The sequence below is a fragment of the Anabas testudineus genome, chromosome 3, assembly GCF_900324465.2.
Source record: "Anabas testudineus chromosome 3, fAnaTes1.2, whole genome shotgun sequence".
NCBI lineage: Eukaryota > Metazoa > Chordata > Actinopteri > Anabantiformes > Anabantidae > Anabas > Anabas testudineus.
This window is the reverse complement of record NC_046612.1, coordinates 4376553-4397921: the sequence shown is the minus strand read 5'-3', so window position 1 is coordinate 4397921 and position 21369 is coordinate 4376553. Positions and strand designations below refer to the sequence as shown.

The following is a 21369-nucleotide window of genomic DNA, read 5'->3' as shown; positions in this document are numbered from 1 at the left end:
TTGGCGATGTTGTTAAATATTAAAATATGCGCTTTCGACATCAATCATCTCATATTAATACTACTATTACTATTTATTGTGAGTTTGAATGCCACTATACATTTACATTTGTTCAAAATAAACTAAAATATACACAAACACCACATATGTAGAAGTGATTAAGCTCATATGTAATGTGCTCGTATTTTAAGGCGGCGTGTGTGTGTATATGAACTAAATAACACTAAAAAACACAACACTGGTTTTTGTGTGCAGGTTTAATGAACATTTCGTTCTGAAGTTTGGAAGAAATGATCCACAAACTAGCGCGAACTCGACGATCTGGGCTCGTTTGGTCCTGTCTGGAGAAAGTTTGACTACATGAGCAGCCGTTGACGTCGAGCGGAGGGAGCGGAGTGCTGGAGCCGAGCCTCGGTCACCTCTTCTCGGTCACCTCTTCCCTGTCGACCCTTTAACCTCGTTACGCAGAAACTAACTACTAGATGTATTTCTCAGGGGGGTTCGGTGCCAGTTCGTCTTTCACAGCTTGTGTTTTCACGCCGTGTCCCTGCACAGCAGCGACAGATGACGGTGACAGGCAGGGTGTTGGTAGCTGGTCGGTGATAAGATAAACTGGGCGACACGGCGGCTGTGAGCCGCAGATAAAACCGACAATAACGGTCTAAACTCGACAATGAAGCGGCACCAAGCTCCACAAGTGAACGGGTATGGAGACGGTGTGTTGACATAAACACTGCGGGACTACATTTGTTCTCCGAGCGGACTTATGAAGCAGGAGACACCTGGACACCTGAGTCCGACTCCCCACTGAGGACAGGTTCCTTTAACTTCTTGTTCAATTGAATTAGTTTCTAATCGAGTCGGGACAATGTGGCTTTTAATTCGTATGTCAGTGTTCACACATCCATCCAGACTAAAGCTAACTCAGCCCAGGAGGCTGTGGCTGGAGCACCGGCTGCCTCTCTCAGCAGCCCTCCGGAGGAAGACGCAGTCTACCGGGGCGACGTCCAGAGTCCATCCGACACCGAGTCCCTTCGTGTCGGCCCTTCCCTGCAGCCCAGTCAGAGGTTCCTCTGTGCTGTGTCCACACACCTCCACAGGCCGAGCTCGGACACTGTCACACACACCTGTTGCCTTCGCCAGCTCTTCAGCCGCCTCCACACCTACACCAGCCGGACCTCCGAAGAGCCAGACGGACACACAGAGAGGACAAACACCGACCACGGTCCCTCCGGAGGATGTGAAGAGGATCTTACGACTTGCTCACCCGGAGAGATGGAGATTGGCAGGTAGACTGAGGGTGCATATGTCTGTAAGCACCTGTTATTTTGCCCCTTGTCTAATTATAAGAGGAGATGTGCATGTAATTACTTCTCTACAGCATCATTTCCAGTGACCACACAGAAAGATGGGTTTTATTATAGTCTACAAATTATTTCTGATCATTTCAACAGTTGTTGATTCCTGTTCTTAGGAAAGTTTTAAGTTTTAATCTGTAGTTTGGACTGAGGCTCTCTGTCATCTCGCAGTCTAAAATATCATTATCCATATTCTTCTCTACCCGCTGTGATCATAGTTGCAGCATATGTGGACACAAGTAATTTAAAAATGTTCCTTTCCTACTGTCTGTTCCTTCATTAGTTGTGAATTGCAGTGTAACCAGCTCTGATTGTGTCTGAAAACTGGTTCTTCCAGAATGGAAAGTACTTCATTTAGTCATTGCCTGACAGTGGCCGCTCTGGTGCTCATGTTTTTCATGTGGACATTCGTGTTTAAGGACTTTTCAGGTTTCTAAAACAACCTACATTTTATCAGAGGGTGCTCAATAACCTCTTCCAAATTTGGTGGAACCTTCCCATTAGACATTATAGTTGTGGATTTTGCAGTCAAGTGTCTCTTTTGCTTTAATTATGTTTTCTTGATCTGATTTCTTTGTCTTTTCCTTTTCCCACCACCAGCTGCTGTGGGCTTCCTGACAGTCTCCAGTGCAGTAACCATGTCAGCTCCATTCTTCCTGGGGAAAGTGATTGATACCATTTACAGCACTGGAGCAGACACGGAGACGATGACCGCCTCCCTGACATCGTTATGTGTCTTGCTGACGGGAGTGTTTCTGTGTGGTGGGGCAGCCAACGCTGCCAGAGTCTACCTCATGCAGACGTCAGGTGAGAATGATTCTGAAGAAACATTATCAGTGAATGGCCGCATCGTTTCAGTGCAACAGCCCCAGTTCCAGTCTTTGTTCCTCAGTAACGTCTCCTGTCCTCTGTCTCTTCAGGACAGCAGATTGTTCGTAATCTCCGCGCCTCCGTCTTCTCCTCCATCCTCAGACAGGAAGTGGCATTTTTTGACAGAAACAGGACCGGTGAGCTTATCAACCGTCTCTCCGCTGACACAGCCGTGGTCGGCCGCTCAGTCACAGACAATCTGTCAGACGGGTTGAGAGCTGTTGCACAGGCAGTTGCGGGCGTCAGTATGATGGTGAGTATGTGTCTCACTGTGGTCTGATGTGGTTGGTCACATAAGAGCACAGTAAAATGTGTTCAGTACGAATTTGTGAGTTTCTTGTGTCTTTCATTCTGTGCTGTTGGTATATGATCTGAGGGTTTTTCTGTTTGTAGCTGATAACATGTTGGAAAACAGGATCACAAAAATACTTCTTATAGGTACAAAGAAACAGGTTGATTCTGTAGGAAAATGCTGCAGCCTGAATAAACTATAAAGTACGTCATAAACTCTGAGCAACTCTGAGTGTGTGTGGATCTCTGTTTAGTTTTTGACCAACAGGCTGTTAAACTGTTTGTTCAGCTTCTTTTCAGTTCAGATTATTTTCTATACTCCACATTTTCTACACAGCAGGTTCATAAACTTATGCTTTTTTCAGCCCCTTAAAGCAACATTTTCTCTAATTTTATCTTTTTAATCACAGATTGCAGACTTCCTGTCCTTATTAGATAAAGCATGGGCACTAGGCAAGAGATGATTAATTCTGCCATCATTACTAAAACAATAAATCATAAAAGACACTTACATACTCAAGACAGACAATTGTATTACAAGGAAGTAAAAATGTTTCCTGCTTTAGTGAATGTTCAAGGAAATGAATGGAACTAGTTGCTGTAAGTACTGTTTAGAGTCTGTTGTGAATCTCCTCTGGTCCTTTTTTCTTTTCTCTCTTTTTATTTCCGTTAAGTTCTGTTTTATTAATGTTGTCTCTCTCCTCTTTTCTAGTTCTATGTCTCCCCAAGTCTAGCGAGCTTTGTGTTGCTCATCGTTCCTCCTGTGGCCGTTCTTGCTGTAATTTATGGCAGATACCTTCGCTCCATCTCTAAGTCCACACAGGATGCACTTGCACAAGCCACACAGGTACAGTGCACAGGAACACACAGATCAGAGACTCATTTTGGTCCAGCGATTAGTAAGACATTATTTTACTATGTGGAAATTAGAAACTATGTCAATATACCCAGTGCTCTACCTTTATATGACTTTAATCAAGCTCTTTGCTGGAAACAGTGGTTCATGGTGTTTATGTCCTTTACTCTGTGTACATCTGATGAAAATACTGTAATGTCCCTGGTGACTATCTAGTTTCCAGGAGATGGAGTACTCATAAAACTGTGTTTGTGTAGTTGGCAGAAGAACGTATCAGCAACCTGCGGACAGTCCGGGCTTTTGGTAAAGAGCTGTCAGAGGTCAACACATACACACAGAAGGCAGACCTGGTCCTCGGACTGGCCAGGAAGGAAGCTGTGCTACGAGCTGGTTTCTTTGGAGTGGTAAGTGTGTGTGTGTGTGTGTGTGTGTGTGTGTCCTGTCAGTGATGTAAACTAAATCTACAGTTAACAAATGAGGCATTGCACACAGACTTCTGCTTTTTGCCCACGTAGTTCAGATTTGTCACAATACCACAGTACCTGACACTTCTTAAATAATGTATATAGGATGTTTCGCCATTTAGAGGAGTGTTATCCAATCTTCCGTATAAGGTCAGAAAAGGCATAAATCCACTTTTACCTTTTAAACAGTTCTACATTAAGTGTTAAAACAGTTTAATGACAAAATTTAGCAACCAATACAGTTCTCAAATTAGTTTTCTTTAACATTCTTTATTATTTGGAAGACCATCTGCATTTTGTTATGTCAAGTTCTTTCTGAAGTAGAATGATACCTTCAATTAAAGACCAGATCACCACCACTCTGACACAGTACAAATAGAAACCTTCTGATAAAGTAACATTTACTATGGGGCTATTGAAATAGAAATTTGATTAAGTTAGGAGGATCTAATTAACTGGCTGGTCTCTGTAGATGTAAAATAAGCTTTTTATGGATTTTGTAATTGATCATCATTGAGAATACTGTTCTCTCTCTCCCTCTTTACTGTTGAACTGTTGGGTTTTCTTGTGCAAGTGTGTGTAATTGTTTCTGCCTCAGGCTGCTGCTGTAATTAAGCTGGTACCAAGTAACTAATATTCAACCAGATTCTGAGTGAGTCTGGTAGAAAATGTTGACAATTAGCTTATACAGCAGGTGTTTAGCCTGTAATCAGTGCTGTGTCAGGGATTAGCAGTAACGCCAGATGTTGTACTAATCAAATAACTGTGTGTGTGTGTGTGTGTGTGTGTGTGTGTGTGTGTGTGTGTGTGTGTGTGTGTGTTTCAGACTGGCCTCAGTGGAAACATAATGATCTTATCAGTGCTCTATAAAGGAGGCCTTCTGATGGCCAGCCAGCACATGACGGTGGGAGAGCTCTCATCATTCCTCATGTACACCTTCTGGGTGGGCATCAGTGTTGCAGGTATCTCCACTCATTCTCCATGAATCTTATCTGTACTGTACATCAGTGTACATTGTGCTTGTGGTTTAATTGTGTGGTGATTTTCCTGTTTGCTGTGTAGGTCTGAGTTCATTCTACTCTGAGCTGATGAAGGGTTTTGGAGCCGGAGCGAGACTGTGGGAGCTTGTGGACAGACAGCCCGAGTTTCCTCTGAATGGTCCGTACACACACACATTATCATGACTGCCGAGTTTTGTCCTGTAAACTGTTTAGTAAAATATTTATATTAATTAATGTGTCCAGGAAAGTGTATTGTGGTGAATATAAAGCTAGTTTTAACGTTGCTCCTGTGCAGCTGTGGAACTCCAATTTTCTTCAGTGTTTACAGTTGTATTTCTTACTATCTTGTGCTCCACCACAGAAGGCCTAGTTCTTCCTCCAGACCAACTGAAGGGCCGACTAGAGTTCTGTGATGTCTCTTTTGCCTACCCAACCCGTAAGGAGGCTCCTATTTTCCAGAACCTCAGTCTGCTGGTCCCGGCTGGTACCGTCATGGCTGTGGTTGGTCCCAGTGGGTCTGGAAAATCAACCCTGGTCTCACTGCTGCTCAGGCTGTATGACACTGATGCTGGTGAGCTTGTCCTGTGTTCTCCCTCACACTGATACATCAAGAACTCATGTCTTCAGACACAAACCAACAAGACTATATCAAATGGTTGTTCATTTTATTACCTTTATTCAGGTGTTATTACTATAGATGGTCATGACATCAGGGATCTTAATCCCTATTGGCTCAGAAGTCACATTGGAACAGTCAGCCAGGTAATAAATTACCCTGTTTCTGTCCCTTTACAGCATCACACAACTGATTTCTGCCTTTTTGACATTCTCCTCTTCCCGCCTATTTCACAGGAGCCTGTGCTGTTCTCTTGCTCCATAAGAGATAATATAGCATACGGTGCAGTGGACCCAGACACTGTGACCACAGAGGACATCTACAGGGCCGCCAGAGTGTCCAACGCCTATGACTTTATCCAGGCTTTTCCTAAGGGCTTTGACACTGTGGTGGGAGAGAAAGGAGTGCTGCTTTCAGGTGATGACCGGAGACAAAAGCACAACACAATAACGATAACAAGCTGCTTCACTGTCTCCAGTTATTTGTTTTTCATTTACTTTGGTTGGTTGATCATCTGATATCAAGATATCTTTTGCAAGAGATCCAAGAACTAATTACATACACGTAGAACATAAAGTAAATTAACTATTAACAATACAGTATAACAAACCAAACAAGAGGAGGAATATACCCAACTTCACTTCACGCTGCCTGTTGCTGGTTTGTTTTTTTAATAACTAGTTAATTTGCATATTTTACCTGTTCCATTAGAGTTCTGTAGAACATTCAGGTGTCCAAACAAATTCATTAATATTTATAATGTTTGGATATGTCAATATCTACATTTACAGCATGAATAGGATCAGTAACATTAGTAGTTTGTGCTCTTGTGGACATGTTGTCATATTTTGTTCTCTTTGTTAGAACAGGGAGATCTGCAGGTTACCAAAAACAGCCTGTAATGGAAAACAAAGTTATATCATCTGCATAAAAAACTAGTTATTCATACAAGTCAGATCTCATTATATATATATATATATACAGCCCACATCTACATTTAAACATAATGAAGTTCTGTATGTGTGTTTGTTCTCAGGTGGTCAGAAGCAGAGGATAGCCATAGCCAGAGCGCTTCTGAAGGTAAAAACAGCTGTTTCATTGTTGATCCACCTAACTTTTGACATCCATTAATCTGGACATGCCAGGATCAATAATCTGCTCTCAGCTTTCCTTTTTATATGAAACCAGATTATATTTCCTAACACGCTTTTGTTTTTCTCCACAGAATCCTAAGATCTTGCTTTTGGATGAGGCTACCAGGTACATATCTGATACATATCTGATAATAAATAGTAGGAGAATCAATGAATAAATATGTTTCTATTGTCTTAACCCTGTGTCTGACTTTATTTACATGTCTCTGATATTTTTCATATTTATTTTTCCTCTTTGCTAGTTTTGTTTAACTCATAGTTCATACATTTTGTTGTGTTGCCTAGACTTTGTTCTACACATTCTTTGATAATTGAGACTCCAGATTTTAATTTTTCTTGTTTGAGACACACTTTTATTTACAAGCAAAAATCCTAAACAACAATCTTTCTTCAGTGCATTGGATGCTGAGAACGAGTTTCTGGTGCAGGAGGCCTTGGAGCGTCTAATGGAAGGTACAGCTCTCTGATTTTGCCTCAACATACAATTCAGTCTGAAATTTTATTAAATTAAATTTTAGGAATGAAAACATACAACTGTATGCATAAATTCTGAGTAAAAAACTCATACACTGCACTGCCATCTAGTGGTTTGGGGTTTAAACACTTCACAAAGTGAACCACTGCTATAAATCTGTGTTTGTAAATTATTAATTTAAAATTTTTAAAAACCGTTTTAAAGAATTGATATAGTATCGCACAACACGATAATCAAGTGTATTGATATTTTCTTGCACCTCTATTGTCTCTTATGTCCTGCAATCCACCTAATCCACAGGGAGGACAGTCATGATCATCGCTCACCGTCTGTCCACCATCCAGAACGCAAACGCCGTTGCTGTTCTCGACCAGTGTCACATAGCGGAGTGCGGCCCACACACAGAGCTGCTGGGCAACAGACAGGGACTGTTCAGAAAACTGATGGAGAAACAGGCATTTCTGCAGGAAGAACAGAAACAAGCCCTGCGCTGAGAGGACCTGGAGGTGAGGTCTGGGGAAAAACTGGCTTTGCTTCTAGGTTAAAATGCCTCCTGACATTAGAAGCCAAAATAAGAGGGACAAAATTAGCGTATCTTCACTGAATAGATGAGGATAAATGCAAATAAACATGAAAGGAGGAATATAAAGGATTATTTTTAAATGCTGCGACTCCTATTCGTGTCTCACTACTGAAGCAACTGCATAGAATCACATGAAGAGCTGCTGTGAAAGGAAACAGACACGTGACAATACACAGTAAAGACTGAACCATTGATCAGTGAATTGCTGGAGATGTTTTATTTTGAAAATACAAGAAGACTCCTCTCACACTGGAGGCTCAAGGCCAACATGTGGTTTCAAATCACAATCTCAACTGTCAAAACGAAACCAAAAACAGCCTATTTTGATGTATACAGCACTGTTTATTATGTATTTGTGTCTAAGATTAATGTTATAGTCCTGTTTGTCTGTCAGATCGGGTGGTGCTGCACACTATTATGTCACTCTTTAGTTTTTCAAGGTGCACATAACTTAAAGAAAGTAGATTGACTGACTGCCAAAAACTCTTTATTCTTCATGTTTGGTTTTTGTTTAAGTAAGTTAATGAACCTTCTTGCTCTGCAGCCTGTGTAGAAACAGAAATTATCATCTTTAACACTAGTGTGCAATATTTCTGACATGTTGTTCCTCCCATGCTCTGTTCAGGATTTTTATTGACCAGCATTAAATTCAGTACAAACAAACTTATAGAGCCAGCTAAATAGTATAACATGATGGGAGAGACCAAGCGATCTCTCTTGTCTCTGCCCTGAGACAGAGGAGTTCTCTCTTTTGTTCCTGCCTTGACCTTACATTTGCCCTGATCCTTAAAAGATTTTAGGATTGTTGTTTTCTGAAATGGCACATCAGAAACCACTTAATATCACCATTTATAGTTGTAGTGTCTAGTTGATGTTGGAAGGAAAAACATCTTTTAGTTGTTGAGCTCAGAGCTTTGTTGTGTAGCTGGGAAAAGTTTTGATCTGGTGCCATGTTAAGTGTATTTTATAGATTATTTCACCACAGTGACTTAATGATTCAGAAACTACAACAGTGTTTGAAATATGTGAATGTTCTCTTTAGCACATCAGATATATCATGACCTGCAGAACTACAACAGCCTGTGTGTTTTCTTTATAAGGTTTTTGTTTTGGTTTTGTGTTTTTGGAAGTGGATTTGAAACTTGAATCATTGCGGATGGGACATTCACAATTTAAAGGCAGCAATTAATCAAGACTTTAAATCTGTGGATTGTGGCTCATAACAGAGAAATGGGAAGTGTCAGAATGAATGAACACAGAATTAATCACTGGTAACTGAACATTTTAATAGCCTCGTAACATGTATACCACAGCAATCAATTTCTAGTTGTAGAAATTTAAAAAGTTTTATATATTTATTTATTACAGTGTAACTGTATACCAGTTAACTTAGAAGATTATCATTAGAATATGATCTATTGTCCACACATTGTTCTTTTTTTTTTTCTTTCACCTAAAAATGTAGTTTTTACTTGAATCACAATATATTTTCATGTTGTGTTACATGTTCATGCCTGTTTTGTGTGTTAGTCTCTATTAGAGGGACATTGGTAATATTACCATAGTTCATCCATTAAAATAAGAGAAACCGTTTATGTTTTGTTGAAACTGAAATTCACTCCTCTGAAGTAAGAGCTGATAGTTTGTCATTTGATTATGAATCTGTGTCTGATTATAAATCACAGAAGACAGCTGTGGATTTCTTTTAACTATTATTAACACAGATGATATGATCTAATGATGGACTTGTGTGTTTGCTAAATAATTATGTGTTTATGAAAAGATAAACTGGAATATTAAAGTGAATTAGAAATAGTTTTTAATAATTAAAGTCATTTGTTTTTTAACTAAAGTTACAGTTTAAAGTCTAATGAGCAACTTGGGGTTCTGTGTCCTCTTCAACATGTGACCTGGAGAAACTAGGAATCAAACCACTGACCCTGTGGTTCATGGACACCTGCTATATAGAGGATGAAATTAAATGCTTTACAATTTACAAAACAATACCTTCACATCAAGGTGAAAACATAATGTAATGTAAAGGAATTAAAAAAATAAAATACTTAAAAACATTTATAAAAACACTTAGCAGGTCAGTTCATTTTACTGAAATTTCCTGGTAACATTCAGGACCATCTTCCTACTCGCACAATGGAGCAGATACTGTTTTGGGGGTTGTCTCATTGTTGTCCCACTAGTTCACCTGTTGTTTATTTGATTAACACCAAAGCAGCTAAAAACTTATTAACAACTCCCTCTGCTACTTACTAATATTCCAGAGGTTTAACTGACTTGATACCAAACTCGGATTAAAAAGTGATCCTTTAATTTTTTTTAATCCCCTCTGTAGTAACTCCCCTAAATCATCTCTGGTGCAGCTGGTTTAACAAGTCACAGGCTTTGTTAAACTGAGGTCACCTCAATGTGTGTCAAGGATTGTAGTCATGTGCCATATTTTTTTCCATAATGGATTTAACTGTACTCTATGGCATATTCAACAGCTTGGAAATTTTCTCCAATCTCCATCGATACTTGAAGTGGAAATGGACCTTCCAGATACAGGTATATTTATACTGCAATCCTTGAAACACATTCACTGCAGTCTAGTGATCTCCATTTAACTAATTGTGTGACTTCTTAAACCAATGTATATTTATAAGATAGAAAAATAAATATCATATGGGCCACTGTTTGAATTTTGTGGTCCCTGTCAGGCCAGAGCAGTGAGGTAGCTCCTGACCCACAACCTGTGCAAAGATATAACAAAGGTGCAGGGTGGGAGGTGTAACAGCAGAGATTCTCCCTTTTCTTTTGTTGTGGAGTTGCATGCAGTTTGTGTTGGTACAGAGGTGTACCAGGTGCAGGGATGCACAAACCTCCCCTCTCAACAGCTGCAGGCTAGGTGGCCTGCTTCTTCTCTTTGCTCGCTTGAGAGGATGAGAGAGCCTGGGTTGAATAGCTTCCTGAACCATGATCCATGATACAAAGTGTGTCAGGGAATAGGGTTCTCAAATGCTGTGGTCCTGGACAGGCATAATTTGAGCTGCTTGTGCTTCCCTTTCCTTTTTTCTTTCCCTCACAACATTTCTACATCATAGACACAGCTAATAGAGGCCCCTTGGATGAACTGGCCCATCCAAAATGTCAGCTTCACCATATGTGACCGGATGGAGAGGTTAAGCCCCACTGAGGATGGGTGAGTTTATGTGGGTTTATTTCCTTTCGTAATGTTGTGTAACTTTATCTTTGTATTCACTGTTACAATTTAATTTTAAGGAGAGGTGTGCATGTTTCTGTACTGGTTTTTATTTTACTTTACACAGAGCCTTGATGAGAGAAAATTAACAGCAGCTGTCCTTGCTTCATTTTCACATCATTCACAATACAGTGCAGGTTTTTCAGACAAGAGAGGAAGTGTCAGTGCAGGCCAGCTCATCCCACATTTCCAGGCTCTTACAGACTTCAGTGGGGAGGGAAGGACACAACACTTTATTAATTTATAAAACAGCAATCCAGGACAGAAGCTAAAACACTGAGCGGCAAAGATACTGAACTTTCATCAGTCAAAGGAAAAGCTTAGAGATTTTTTTCCCATATAGATATTTGTAAAGCCTTATTGTTATGACTAATTTACAGGGTCTGCAAATATATATTAAATATGGATTGAACAGCTATGAAATTTGTTTTTTGGCTGGAATTTTGCTTGGCAAAAATCTGATGCAGATTTCCAATATCACTCTCATTGAGATGGTCCTTTCTTATACCAGAAAGAACAAATATTTCATTAAGTTAAATTGTAATGCTTTTCCTGTGGAGAAAGATCTTTGTGTAGGTACAGTCCAAAAAACAGATGTTTCAAAGTCTTACTAGAAAAACAGAGTATAAAAGTTGAGCGTATATTTAGACAGAGACATTTTGACAGGGTAGCATCTGTGCATATTATTTAAAGGAAATCTGTTTCCTGGTAACATTCAGGACCATTTCTAATTAATGTTGTGATAACAGTTGTTCCAAAGAAAATAGAAGGTGGTACAGTGATGAGATCTCTTAGAATAATACAATCTAATACATATGTTGGTCACCTTGCTGCTTATAAATAAACAATGAAAATATTACTGGTATCAAAGGATGGTAATTTACAGTTTTTACCTTTTGGAGCAAAGCGACGTGACAGCATCACTTGGAATTACATCAAGACAAATTCAGATAATCTATTTAAAAATTCTGTGTCTTTATTAATAATAATAATAATAATAATAATAATAATAATAATAATAATAATAATAATAATAATAATAATAATTAGTAAGTAGACTTGCGTTTGTTGTTTGAGGCCACTACCGACTCCAAAGACAGTTTTCCACTGCTACATATAATATAAGATTATATAAACCTCCTATAAAAAACAGGACGATGATAAATTTGTTTTAAAATCTGCTGTTTGTCTTAGAAAAGCTAAAAAAAAAAAAAGTTTATCGTTGTGACCGTTACGCCGCCATCTTTCCGGAAGTCCGCGGTCCGTGTATATAATCTGTGACAGAGGCTGATGACGAGGCGGGAGGGAGGAAACATCAGTTAATTAAAGTTTAATGAATTTATTAAGATTAAAGTCGATAATGAAGAGACGTCAACAGAAAAGCTGTGGAGATGCTGTGTTGACATTTTGAAATGCTTTTCTAAGACACCTGGACACCTGAGTCCGACTCCCCACTGAGGACAGGTTCCTTTAACTTCTTGTTCAATTGAATTAGTTTCTAATCGAGTCGGGACAATGTGGCTTTTAATTCGTATGTCAGTGTTCACACATCCATCCAGACTAAAGCTAACTCAGCCCAGGAGGCTGTGGCTGGAGCACCGGCTGCCTCTCTCAGCAGCCCTCCGGAGGAAGACGCAGTCTACCGGGGCGACGTCCAGAGTCCATCCGACACCGAGTCCCTTCGTGTCGGCCCTTCCCTGCAGCCCAGTCAGAGGTTCCTCTGTGCTGTGTCCACACACCTCCACAGGCCGAGCTCGGACACTGTCACACACACCTGTTGCCTTCGCCAGCTCTTCAGCCGCCTCCACACCTACACCAGCCGGACCTCCGAAGAGCCAGACGGACACACAGAGAGGACAAACACCGACCACGGTCCCTCCGGAGGATGTGAAGAGGATCTTACGACTTGCTCACCCGGAGAGATGGAGATTGGCAGGTAAACTGAGGGTGCACATAGATTTATCATAGATTTATCAGTTCCTTTGTATCACAATAGCATCAACGACATCATTGACGCACCAATAATTAGATTAACTTTTACTTTCTGTTTGACTAAGGGCTCCATGCGTTCACTTCACTCTTTGTTATTATGATTTCCCTTTAAATGAAGAAGAGGACTGTGTCTGCTCGGTGAAAGGAAAAAACATCAGCAGAGATTAAACCTTGCAACTTGTCAGTTTTAAAGTTTTCTACCTACTATATTCTCTGTTTTGTCTTTCACATAACCTGTCACCTTGTTTCTTCCTGTAATTATTTACAGCATCATTTCCAGTCACCACGCAGAGAGCACTTGTTGATCCTTGCCTGTAGTTGTAATTTGGAGTGTACAGTTTTTTATTGGGCCTCTCCTTCAACTAGTCTGTAGTCGGTGCCTATATTTTGCACAGTCTGATGATTGTTGATGATCATTTGCACATCTCTGTTTAAGAACATTTCAGGTTTAAAAAACAAATTCAGGTACATTTCATCAAAGGCTGCTCGATAAGTTAAGACTTGCTATTATAAATAGTAGGTTTTGCTTTCTACAGTCATTTCTAAGTGTCTCTTTTGCTTTCATTATGTTTTCTTGATCTATGTATTTTCCTTTTCCCACCACCAGCTGCTGTGGGCTTCCTGACAGTCTCCAGTGCAGTAACCATGTCAGCTCCATTCTTCCTGGGGAAAGTGATTGATACCATTTACAGCACTGGAGCAGACACGGAGACGATGACCGCCTCCCTGACATCGTTGTGTGTCTTGCTGACGGGAGTGTTTCTGTGTGGTGGGGCAGCCAACGCTGCCAGAGTCTACCTCATGCAGACGTCAGGTGAGAATGATTCTGTACACGTGAAGAAACATTATCAGTGAATGACCGCATCGTTTCAGTGCAACAGCCCCAGTTCCAGTCTTTGTTCCTCAGTAACGTCTCCTGTCCTCTGTCTCTTCAGGACAGCAGATTGTTCGTAATCTCCGCGCCTCCGTCTTCTCCTCCATCCTCAGACAGGAAGTGGCATTTTTTGACAGAAACAGGACCGGTGAGCTTATCAACCGTCTCTCCGCTGACACAGCCGTGGTCGGCCATTCAATCACAGACAATCTGTCAGATGGGTTGAGAGCTGTTGCACAGGCAGTTGCGGGCGTCAGTATGATGGTGAGTATGTGTCTCACAGTGGTCTGATGTGGTTGGTCAGGACAATAATTTACTGTATGAAGTGAAATGAAATTGTATTAACACAATTATTACCAACTAAGATCACAGTTACATCCTAGATCTTTTTATCTTTTATCTTTTACCTATATTATTTAACTTATTTATATTTTTAAGTGCTGTACAGAAGAAACAAACAATACAAGTGATCAAATCAAGAATACATTCAAAAACATGAATAAAAGAAATAACAAATGCCTAATAAAGCCTAGAATGGCATCTGTTGGGCAGAACGTTTTGTTCCGTGATCCGTTTTGATTGTGGGAGGACTTTTAGTGACTGTGTCTGGATGAACCATGGAAAACAACATATTTACACACAAAAACAGCTGGTCTGCCTTTAGCTCTTAGCCCTAAAAATGCAGACCTACTTCCAGAAGGGAGACCAGAAATCCAGGAGCTGAGGAGGTGGGAGTAAAACATTGACAAAAATTTGATTTCAGCCGTCGCTCCCAGGAAACTCAAAGGATTCTGATAACTACAGATTGATTTGAGTTTCATTTGAAGTCTCCTGTCAATTTGGTGTCTCTGTTTGCTCTCATGGAGAAGCGCACTTTGTTATCTACTGTATCACCTTCCTAACTATATATTATAATTATATTAGAATTTTGTGTCTTTGTCTTGATTTTTTATATTATTTGTATTTTGCTGCTGTGGCGCCTGAATGTCCCTCTTAGGAAAAGAGTTTTAACTTAACTTACCTTAAATACATCTAAAGATATGAGATAGAAGTGAGTTTTAAGAAGAGGGACAATTGAGCTCAATTGAAAATGTTTCCTACTCTAATGAAAGTTAAAAAAAATAAATGGAAATACTAATAATAGTTAGTAACTAATAGTTACTGTAATTACTGTTTAGAGCCTGTTAATGTAAATCTCTTCTCTTCATTCCTTGTTTTTTTCTTTTCTGCCTTTTTATTTCCATTATGTGCTTTTTTACTGTTATTGTCTCTCTCTCCTTTTCTAGTTCTATGTCTCCCCAAGTCTGGCGAGCTTTGTATTGCTCATTGTTCCCCCCGTGGCTGGTTTCATTGTACTTTACGGCAAATACCTATACTCCATCTCCAAACGCACACAAGATGCACTTGCACAAGCCACACAGGTACAGTTCACAGGAACACACAAATCAATATTTTACCTTTATATGACTTTAATCAAGCTTTTTACTGAAAACAGCAATTCAGAAAAGTTAATAGTATTTATGTCTTTTACTCTGTGTACATAAAGAACTGTACTGTCCCTGGTAACTATCTAGTTTCCAGGAGATAGAGTACTCATAAAACTGTTTGTGTAGTTGGCAGAAGAACGTATCAGCAGCCTGCGGACAGTCCGGGCTTTTGGTAAAGAGCTGTCAGAGGTCAACGCATACACACAGAAGGCAGACCTGGTCCTCGGACTGGCCAGGAAGGAGGCTATGCTAGAGGCTGGATTCTTTGGAGTGGTAAGTGTGTGTGTGTGTGTGTGTGTGTGTGTGTGTGTGTGTGTGTGTGTGTGTGTGTGTGTGTGTGTGTGTGTGTGTGTGTGTGTGTGTGTGTCCTGTTAGTGATGTAAACTGATCTACATTCAACAAATGAGGCATTGCACACAGACTTCATATTTTTGCTCACGTATTGCAGATTTATCACAATACCACAGTACCTGAAACCTTTTATTTACACTATATAGGATGTTTCAACATTTGAAAGAGTATTAGTGGAGCAGTGATACCCTGTCTACTAATCAACTAACCACGGGTTTGTGTGCTTCAGATTAGTCTCAGTTTAAACATGATGATGTTATCAGTGCTCTACAAAGGAGGCCTTCTGATGGCCAGCCAGCACATGACGGTGGGAGCGCTCACATCATTCCTCATGTACACCTTCTGGGTGGGCGTCAGTGTCACTGGTAACACACACAAGCACGCACACTTGATTTGATTGTGCGCTTACCTGTTGCATTAATCTCCTTATCTGTACTGTACATCAGTGTACATTGTCATTGTGATGTTTAATTGTGTGGTGGTTTTTCTGTTTGCTGTGTAGGTCTGAGTTCATTCTACTCTGGACTGATGAAGGGTTTTGGAGCCGGAGCGAGACTGTGGGAGCTTGTGGACAGACAGCCCGAGTTTCCTCTGAATGGTCCGTACACACACAAATTATCATGACTGCCGAGTTTTGTCCTGTAAACTGTTTAGTAAAATATTTATATTAATTAATGTGTCCAGGAAAGTGTATTGTGGTGAATATACAGCTAGTTTTAATGTTGCTCCTGTGCAGCTGTGGAACTTTGAATTTTTTATTCAGTGTTTACAGTTTTATTTCTTACTATCTTGTGCTCCACCACAGAAGGCCTAGTTCTTCCTCCAGACCAACTGAAGGGCCGACTAGAGTTCTGTGATGTCTCTTTTGCCTACCCAACCCGTAAGGAGGCTCCTATTTTCCAGAACCTCAGACTGCTGGTCCCGGCTGGTACCGTCATGGCTGTGGTTGGTCCCAGTGGGTCTGGAAAATCAACCCTGGTCTCACTGCTGCTCAGGCTGTATGACACTGATGCTGGTGAGCTTGTCCTGTGTTCTTCCTCACACTGATATATCAAGAACTCATGTCTTCTACTCATGTCACTCTGTGACTTCACCTCTTCAGGTGTCATCACTATCGATGGTCATAACATCAGGGATTTTAATCCCCAATGGCTTAGAAGTCACATTGGAACAGTCAGCCAGGTAATAAGATATTGACACTTATTTTCAACAGGTGCAAATGTGGTGAAAGTGGCTGTGTTTAAATGCGACGTTTGCATGTTTCACTGAGTCATGGAGAGTTTGATAATCACCCTACATACATGCTCCTTTCTTCAATGCAAATAATGATGTTACAGAATGACTCCCATAATCGCCAGCCATATCCATACTCTGCATCTTAAGAAGATGCAGAGTATGGATGTTGGTAAAAAATAAATAACCCAGACACCAGGAAATGCAGAGATGCAAGATGTTTTTGCATGACATGTACAGTATTGCATCAAATCACCCATTATTCCAAATACATTAACATGAGTGGTAAACCCGCATTTGCTACGCATCCTTTCATTCTTCTATGCCTCCTCCTCACCCCAATAACAGCCACCATCCATATGTAAGCAGATTGCACCTATCTTGCAAATATGTTAAAGTCATATGTGTTTTACCTTTTACTCTTCCCACCTATTTCACAGGAGCCTGTGCTGTTCTCTTGCTCCATAAGAGATAATATAGCATATGGTGCAGTGGACCCAGACACTGTGACCCCAGAGGACATCTACAGAGCCGCTGAAGTGGCCAACGCCTATGAATTTATCCAGGCTTTTCCTAAGGGCTTTGACACTGTGGTGGGAGAGAAAGGAGTGCTGCTTTCAGGTGACGACTGGAGACAAAAGCACAACACAATAACGATAACAATCTGCTTCACTGTCGACCTCTAAGGACCACTGTGTCCAGTTTTTCGTTTACTTTGGTTGGTTGTTTAAAAGAGGAATTAGTGCTGATGCTGTTTACAAAGCAGAAACTAATTCTGTTTTCAAATTAGAATCTAATCTGATGATATTAATATTTTTAACATGTCTAACATTAGTTTTAAAGGACAGTGTGCTGTCTAATCACATTTATATAGGAAGTATTTAAATGCTTGGCCATATCAAGATCTGCATTTACAGCATGAATAATATGGGGAACCTTAGTAGTTTGTGCTCTTGTGAAACTGAAACAGGGGGTCTGCAGCCTGATGACATACAAAATGATATCATCAGCATAAAAATTTGTTAAAGAATTATTAAATTAAGGCATTTATCGTTTCCTTTTAATAAGTGAAATCCTGATGCAGCTTCTCTTGTATCTCTATCTATACATTGAATGTAGTGTGTGCATTTAAACATAATAAAGTTTGTCTGATTGTTCTCAGGTGGTCAGAAGCAGAGGATAGCCATAGCCCGAGCTCTGCTGAAGGTAAGAACAGCTGTTTCATTGTTGATCCATATAACTTATATTATTCATTAATCTGGTCACATTAAAGTATAAGTAGATGATTCAACACTGCATGTTCCCCTCATAGCTCATACTGTAGTTTGTGACAAGATTGTATTTTGTACCACCACTTGTGTTTTTCTCAACAGAATCCTAAGATTCTCCTTTTGGACGAGGCTACCAGGTGAGAGAGACATGACTAATTATAAATAGCAGTAGAAAAAGTTGACAAAATCTTAAAAAATGGTATGAAAAAATCCTGAACAGCCATCTTTCCCCAGTGCATTGGACACCGAGAATGAGTTTCTGGTCCAGGAGGCCTTGGAGCGTCTGATGAAAGGTACATCACTGATATTACCTCCACATTCAATTCAGTCTGACTGCTTGCCTCTTATAATGTTCTGCATGCCACCTAATCCACAGGGAGGACAGTCATGATCATCGCTCACCGTCTGTCCACCATCCAGAACGCAAACGCCGTTGCTGTTCTCGACCAGTGTCACATAGCGGAGTGCGGCCCACACACAGAGCTGCTGGGCAACAGACAGGGACTGTTCAGAAAACTGATGGAGAAACAGGCATTTCTGCAGGAAGAACAGAAAGAAGCCCTGCGCTGAGAGAACCTGGAGGTGAGGTCTGGGGAAAAACTGGCCTGATGTTAGAAGCCAAAACAAGAGGGACAAAATTACTTTATCTTAAATGGGCAGAGCAGGATAAATGCAAATAAACATAAGAGAGAGGGGATGTGAAAGCCACTGAGGAATATTAAGGGATTTCACACCTTTCTGAAGTAACAGTTTGTCATTTGATTATGAATCTGTGTCTGATTATAAATCACAGACGACAGCTGTGGGTTTCTTTTAACTATTATTATCACAGATAATATGATCTAAAGTGATGGACTTGCTTAATTATTATGTGTTAATGGAAAGATAAACTGGAATATTGAAGTTAATTAGGAATAGTTTTTAATAATGAAAGTAATTTGTTTTGAACCAAAGTTACAGTTAAAGATCTAATGAGCCAATTAGCAACTTGGGGTTTAGTTTCCTCTTCAACATGTGACCAGGAGAAACTAGGAATCAAACCACTGACCCTGTGGTTCATGGACAACTGCCTTGCCTACGGAGGATGAAATAACATGCTAGATAGATGTTAACCATAATCCAAACCATGTCAAACCTGTTTAATATTATATATAATATAATATTTTGATCTAAAAACGTTTAACTTAAATCAAACAATAAGTGTTTTCAACTCTTCAGGTGAGTTTGGAGAGTTTGTCAGGGTGTCAGCAGGTGGCGCTGTTGCTTCATACTTACACACACAGAAGCCTCACAGCTCCTTGTAGACCAATGGGGTCAGTGTAGATTCAGTTCATCACCACACCCAGAGAAAACGTCCTGATATAGTAGTGATGTGTATTCAGCTGTGGGACGTTCTGTTGACAGTGGATCTCTTCTCCCTTGTAGGTTAATGAATGCACCTGAAGTGCAGGTGAAGGGTCTATGAGATTCTTTTAAATCATATTCACCTATGTGTTCAGTGTGATAGTAACATGATTATAAAAATATATAACAGCAACAAATAAAATCTCACTGTAACAAAATTAACTGTTTTATTAATTCATGTAACAAAACATAGAGACATTAATAAACATCATTTATTCCCTTTACACACTTTGAGCTATTTATTCACTTTTATAGAATATTTAATACTTTGTAGAGATCTGTTTTCACTTTGATGAGTATTTTTGGAAGTCAAACTAAATGATTCAGTATTGTAAAATAAAACTAAAGATCAAAACCTTCCTGTTCTGCAGAGGATTGTGCAGCAGGTCTGTGCTGTTCAACGGCTGCTGCTTGAGGCTGCACAGGTTTCTGGCTGCAGCTCCATGTGCTGCTTACTATCATGCATTGGATTCAAATGTGTTATAATGTGCTGCTGATAGATGCTCTCTTTCGACTATTCTGCTGTTATAAATTTTATTTAATTCAAGTGTTCTCAACCAGTTAATCCAAGCGAAATGTGGCCAACATGGTAGCATAACAAGGTTCAGATAACACAGTCCAACATGAATCACACACACATACAAACATTAACATTATGTGTCCCGAAAATATAATATGTTCACATATTTATAATTCTGTTTTAAAACAACCTAAATAGAACTATTTAAGACAAATCTCAGAGTGTGAACCTATGCTTTTACCATTTTAACTTCCTCAGTATCAGTGTCCTCACACTTTCTTCAGCACCTGACATAACAAAAACAATTCCAACAAGACTCCTGTCTGCTCTCTTAAAAAAACTACTACTGTACTTCCACCACAGGAGCCTGAGTTGCTGAGCGCTGCCAGAGTTAGAGGAAGGACCCTGTATAGTACAGCTACAGTGCCGGTTCCATCGAGCCAACACTTGTTCTATTCTTACACTGCCTCTGTCATTCTCACACTCTGTGCTGCTCTCATGATTCTCCTGGCACAGGGAGTTGGCTGAAAAAGAAGTAGCAAGGTGATAACTACTGAGCACACAGTTTCTACACACTGGTGTATTTTAAAATTTACTGAATAAACACAATCAAATCAGATTTATGATCCATGTTGTGTCCGTCTACAAAACACTAAAAAAATACTTTCCAAAGCGTCTGTGTCTCCTCCCGCTGGCTCCTGATGAACTAAACTCATACTTGCTGCCACCTGCTACACAAACCCCATCACCCGTGTTTCTCCTCCCCCAAGCTGATTGTGGAGGAGACCCTCTCGATTCTCCTCCCCTGAGCCCCTGTGACCTCCCCTTCCCCTCCCTTCCCTTATGCTGTCTCTTTCAGTCCCCAACAACTGTCGGCCCATTTACATTTTAGGTGTTTGCAGGCGCTCGGATCCAAAACGGTTCACAACAAGTGCATAAAAGTAGCTCAGCGCTGCTGTATAGCCCCTGCACCCCCGCCCTCCCCTTTCCCACACACACACCTACATGCACACTCTCACAACTTTCAGTCTGCACCCCAAGAGGCCCTACCCATGTGCTCCAAGGTTTCCAAGAGTTTCCTCCCTCCCTCTTCTTCTCCTGTTTTATTGGACATTTGAATAAATATCACAGGATTCCCCCTCGACAGGTTTTAGTTAAATCTGTTAACATTTAATTTAAAGTGCATTGAGAATGTTGAAAACCTGCAGAACAAATTGATGCATGCTGTTTAGTCCTGGTAGATAAATTATCTTCTCTTCTATCCATTAAAATGCCACTGTTGTGTCGTGTCGTTAACTTCGTGTCTTCTCTCT

At 40.2% G+C, this 21369-nt stretch overlaps 1 protein-coding gene across 1 annotated transcript; it reads left to right on the top strand.

Moving 5' to 3' along the window:
* The first annotated feature begins 365 nt into the window (after positions 1-365).
* Positions 366-19760, top strand: abcb10 (ATP-binding cassette, sub-family B (MDR/TAP), member 10). Its single transcript, XM_026378647.1, has 28 exons — positions 366-1289; positions 1959-2165; positions 2279-2481; positions 3232-3366; positions 3633-3779; positions 4666-4801; positions 4902-4997; positions 5202-5411; positions 5523-5602; positions 5693-5873; positions 6493-6536; positions 6682-6716; positions 7005-7063; positions 7386-7574; positions 12384-12860; positions 13524-13730; positions 13852-14054; positions 15077-15211; positions 15404-15550; positions 15858-15993; positions 16131-16226; positions 16434-16643; positions 16731-16810; positions 17302-17482; positions 18024-18067; positions 18235-18269; positions 18367-18425; positions 18509-19760. Exons 1-28 carry the CDS (start codon positions 869-871, stop codon positions 18700-18702), a joined length of 4347 nt encoding a protein of 1448 aa, XP_026234432.1. The 5' UTR covers positions 366-868; the 3' UTR covers positions 18703-19760.
* Positions 19761-21369: the final 1609 nt, after the last annotated feature.

Excerpts from the sequence above, each read along its gene's own strand:
- abcb10 (XM_026378647.1), top strand. The coding sequence starts at position 869 with ATGTGGCTTTTAATTCGTATGTCAGTGTTCACACATCCATCCAGACTA. Across the intron at positions 15,212-15,403 it reads CACTTGCACAAGCCACACAG|TTGGCAGAAGAACGTATCAG; the intron begins GTACAGTTCACA and ends CTGTTTGTGTAG. Across the intron at positions 17,483-18,023 it reads GAAAGGAGTGCTGCTTTCAG|GTGGTCAGAAGCAGAGGATA; the intron begins GTGACGACTGGA and ends GATTGTTCTCAG.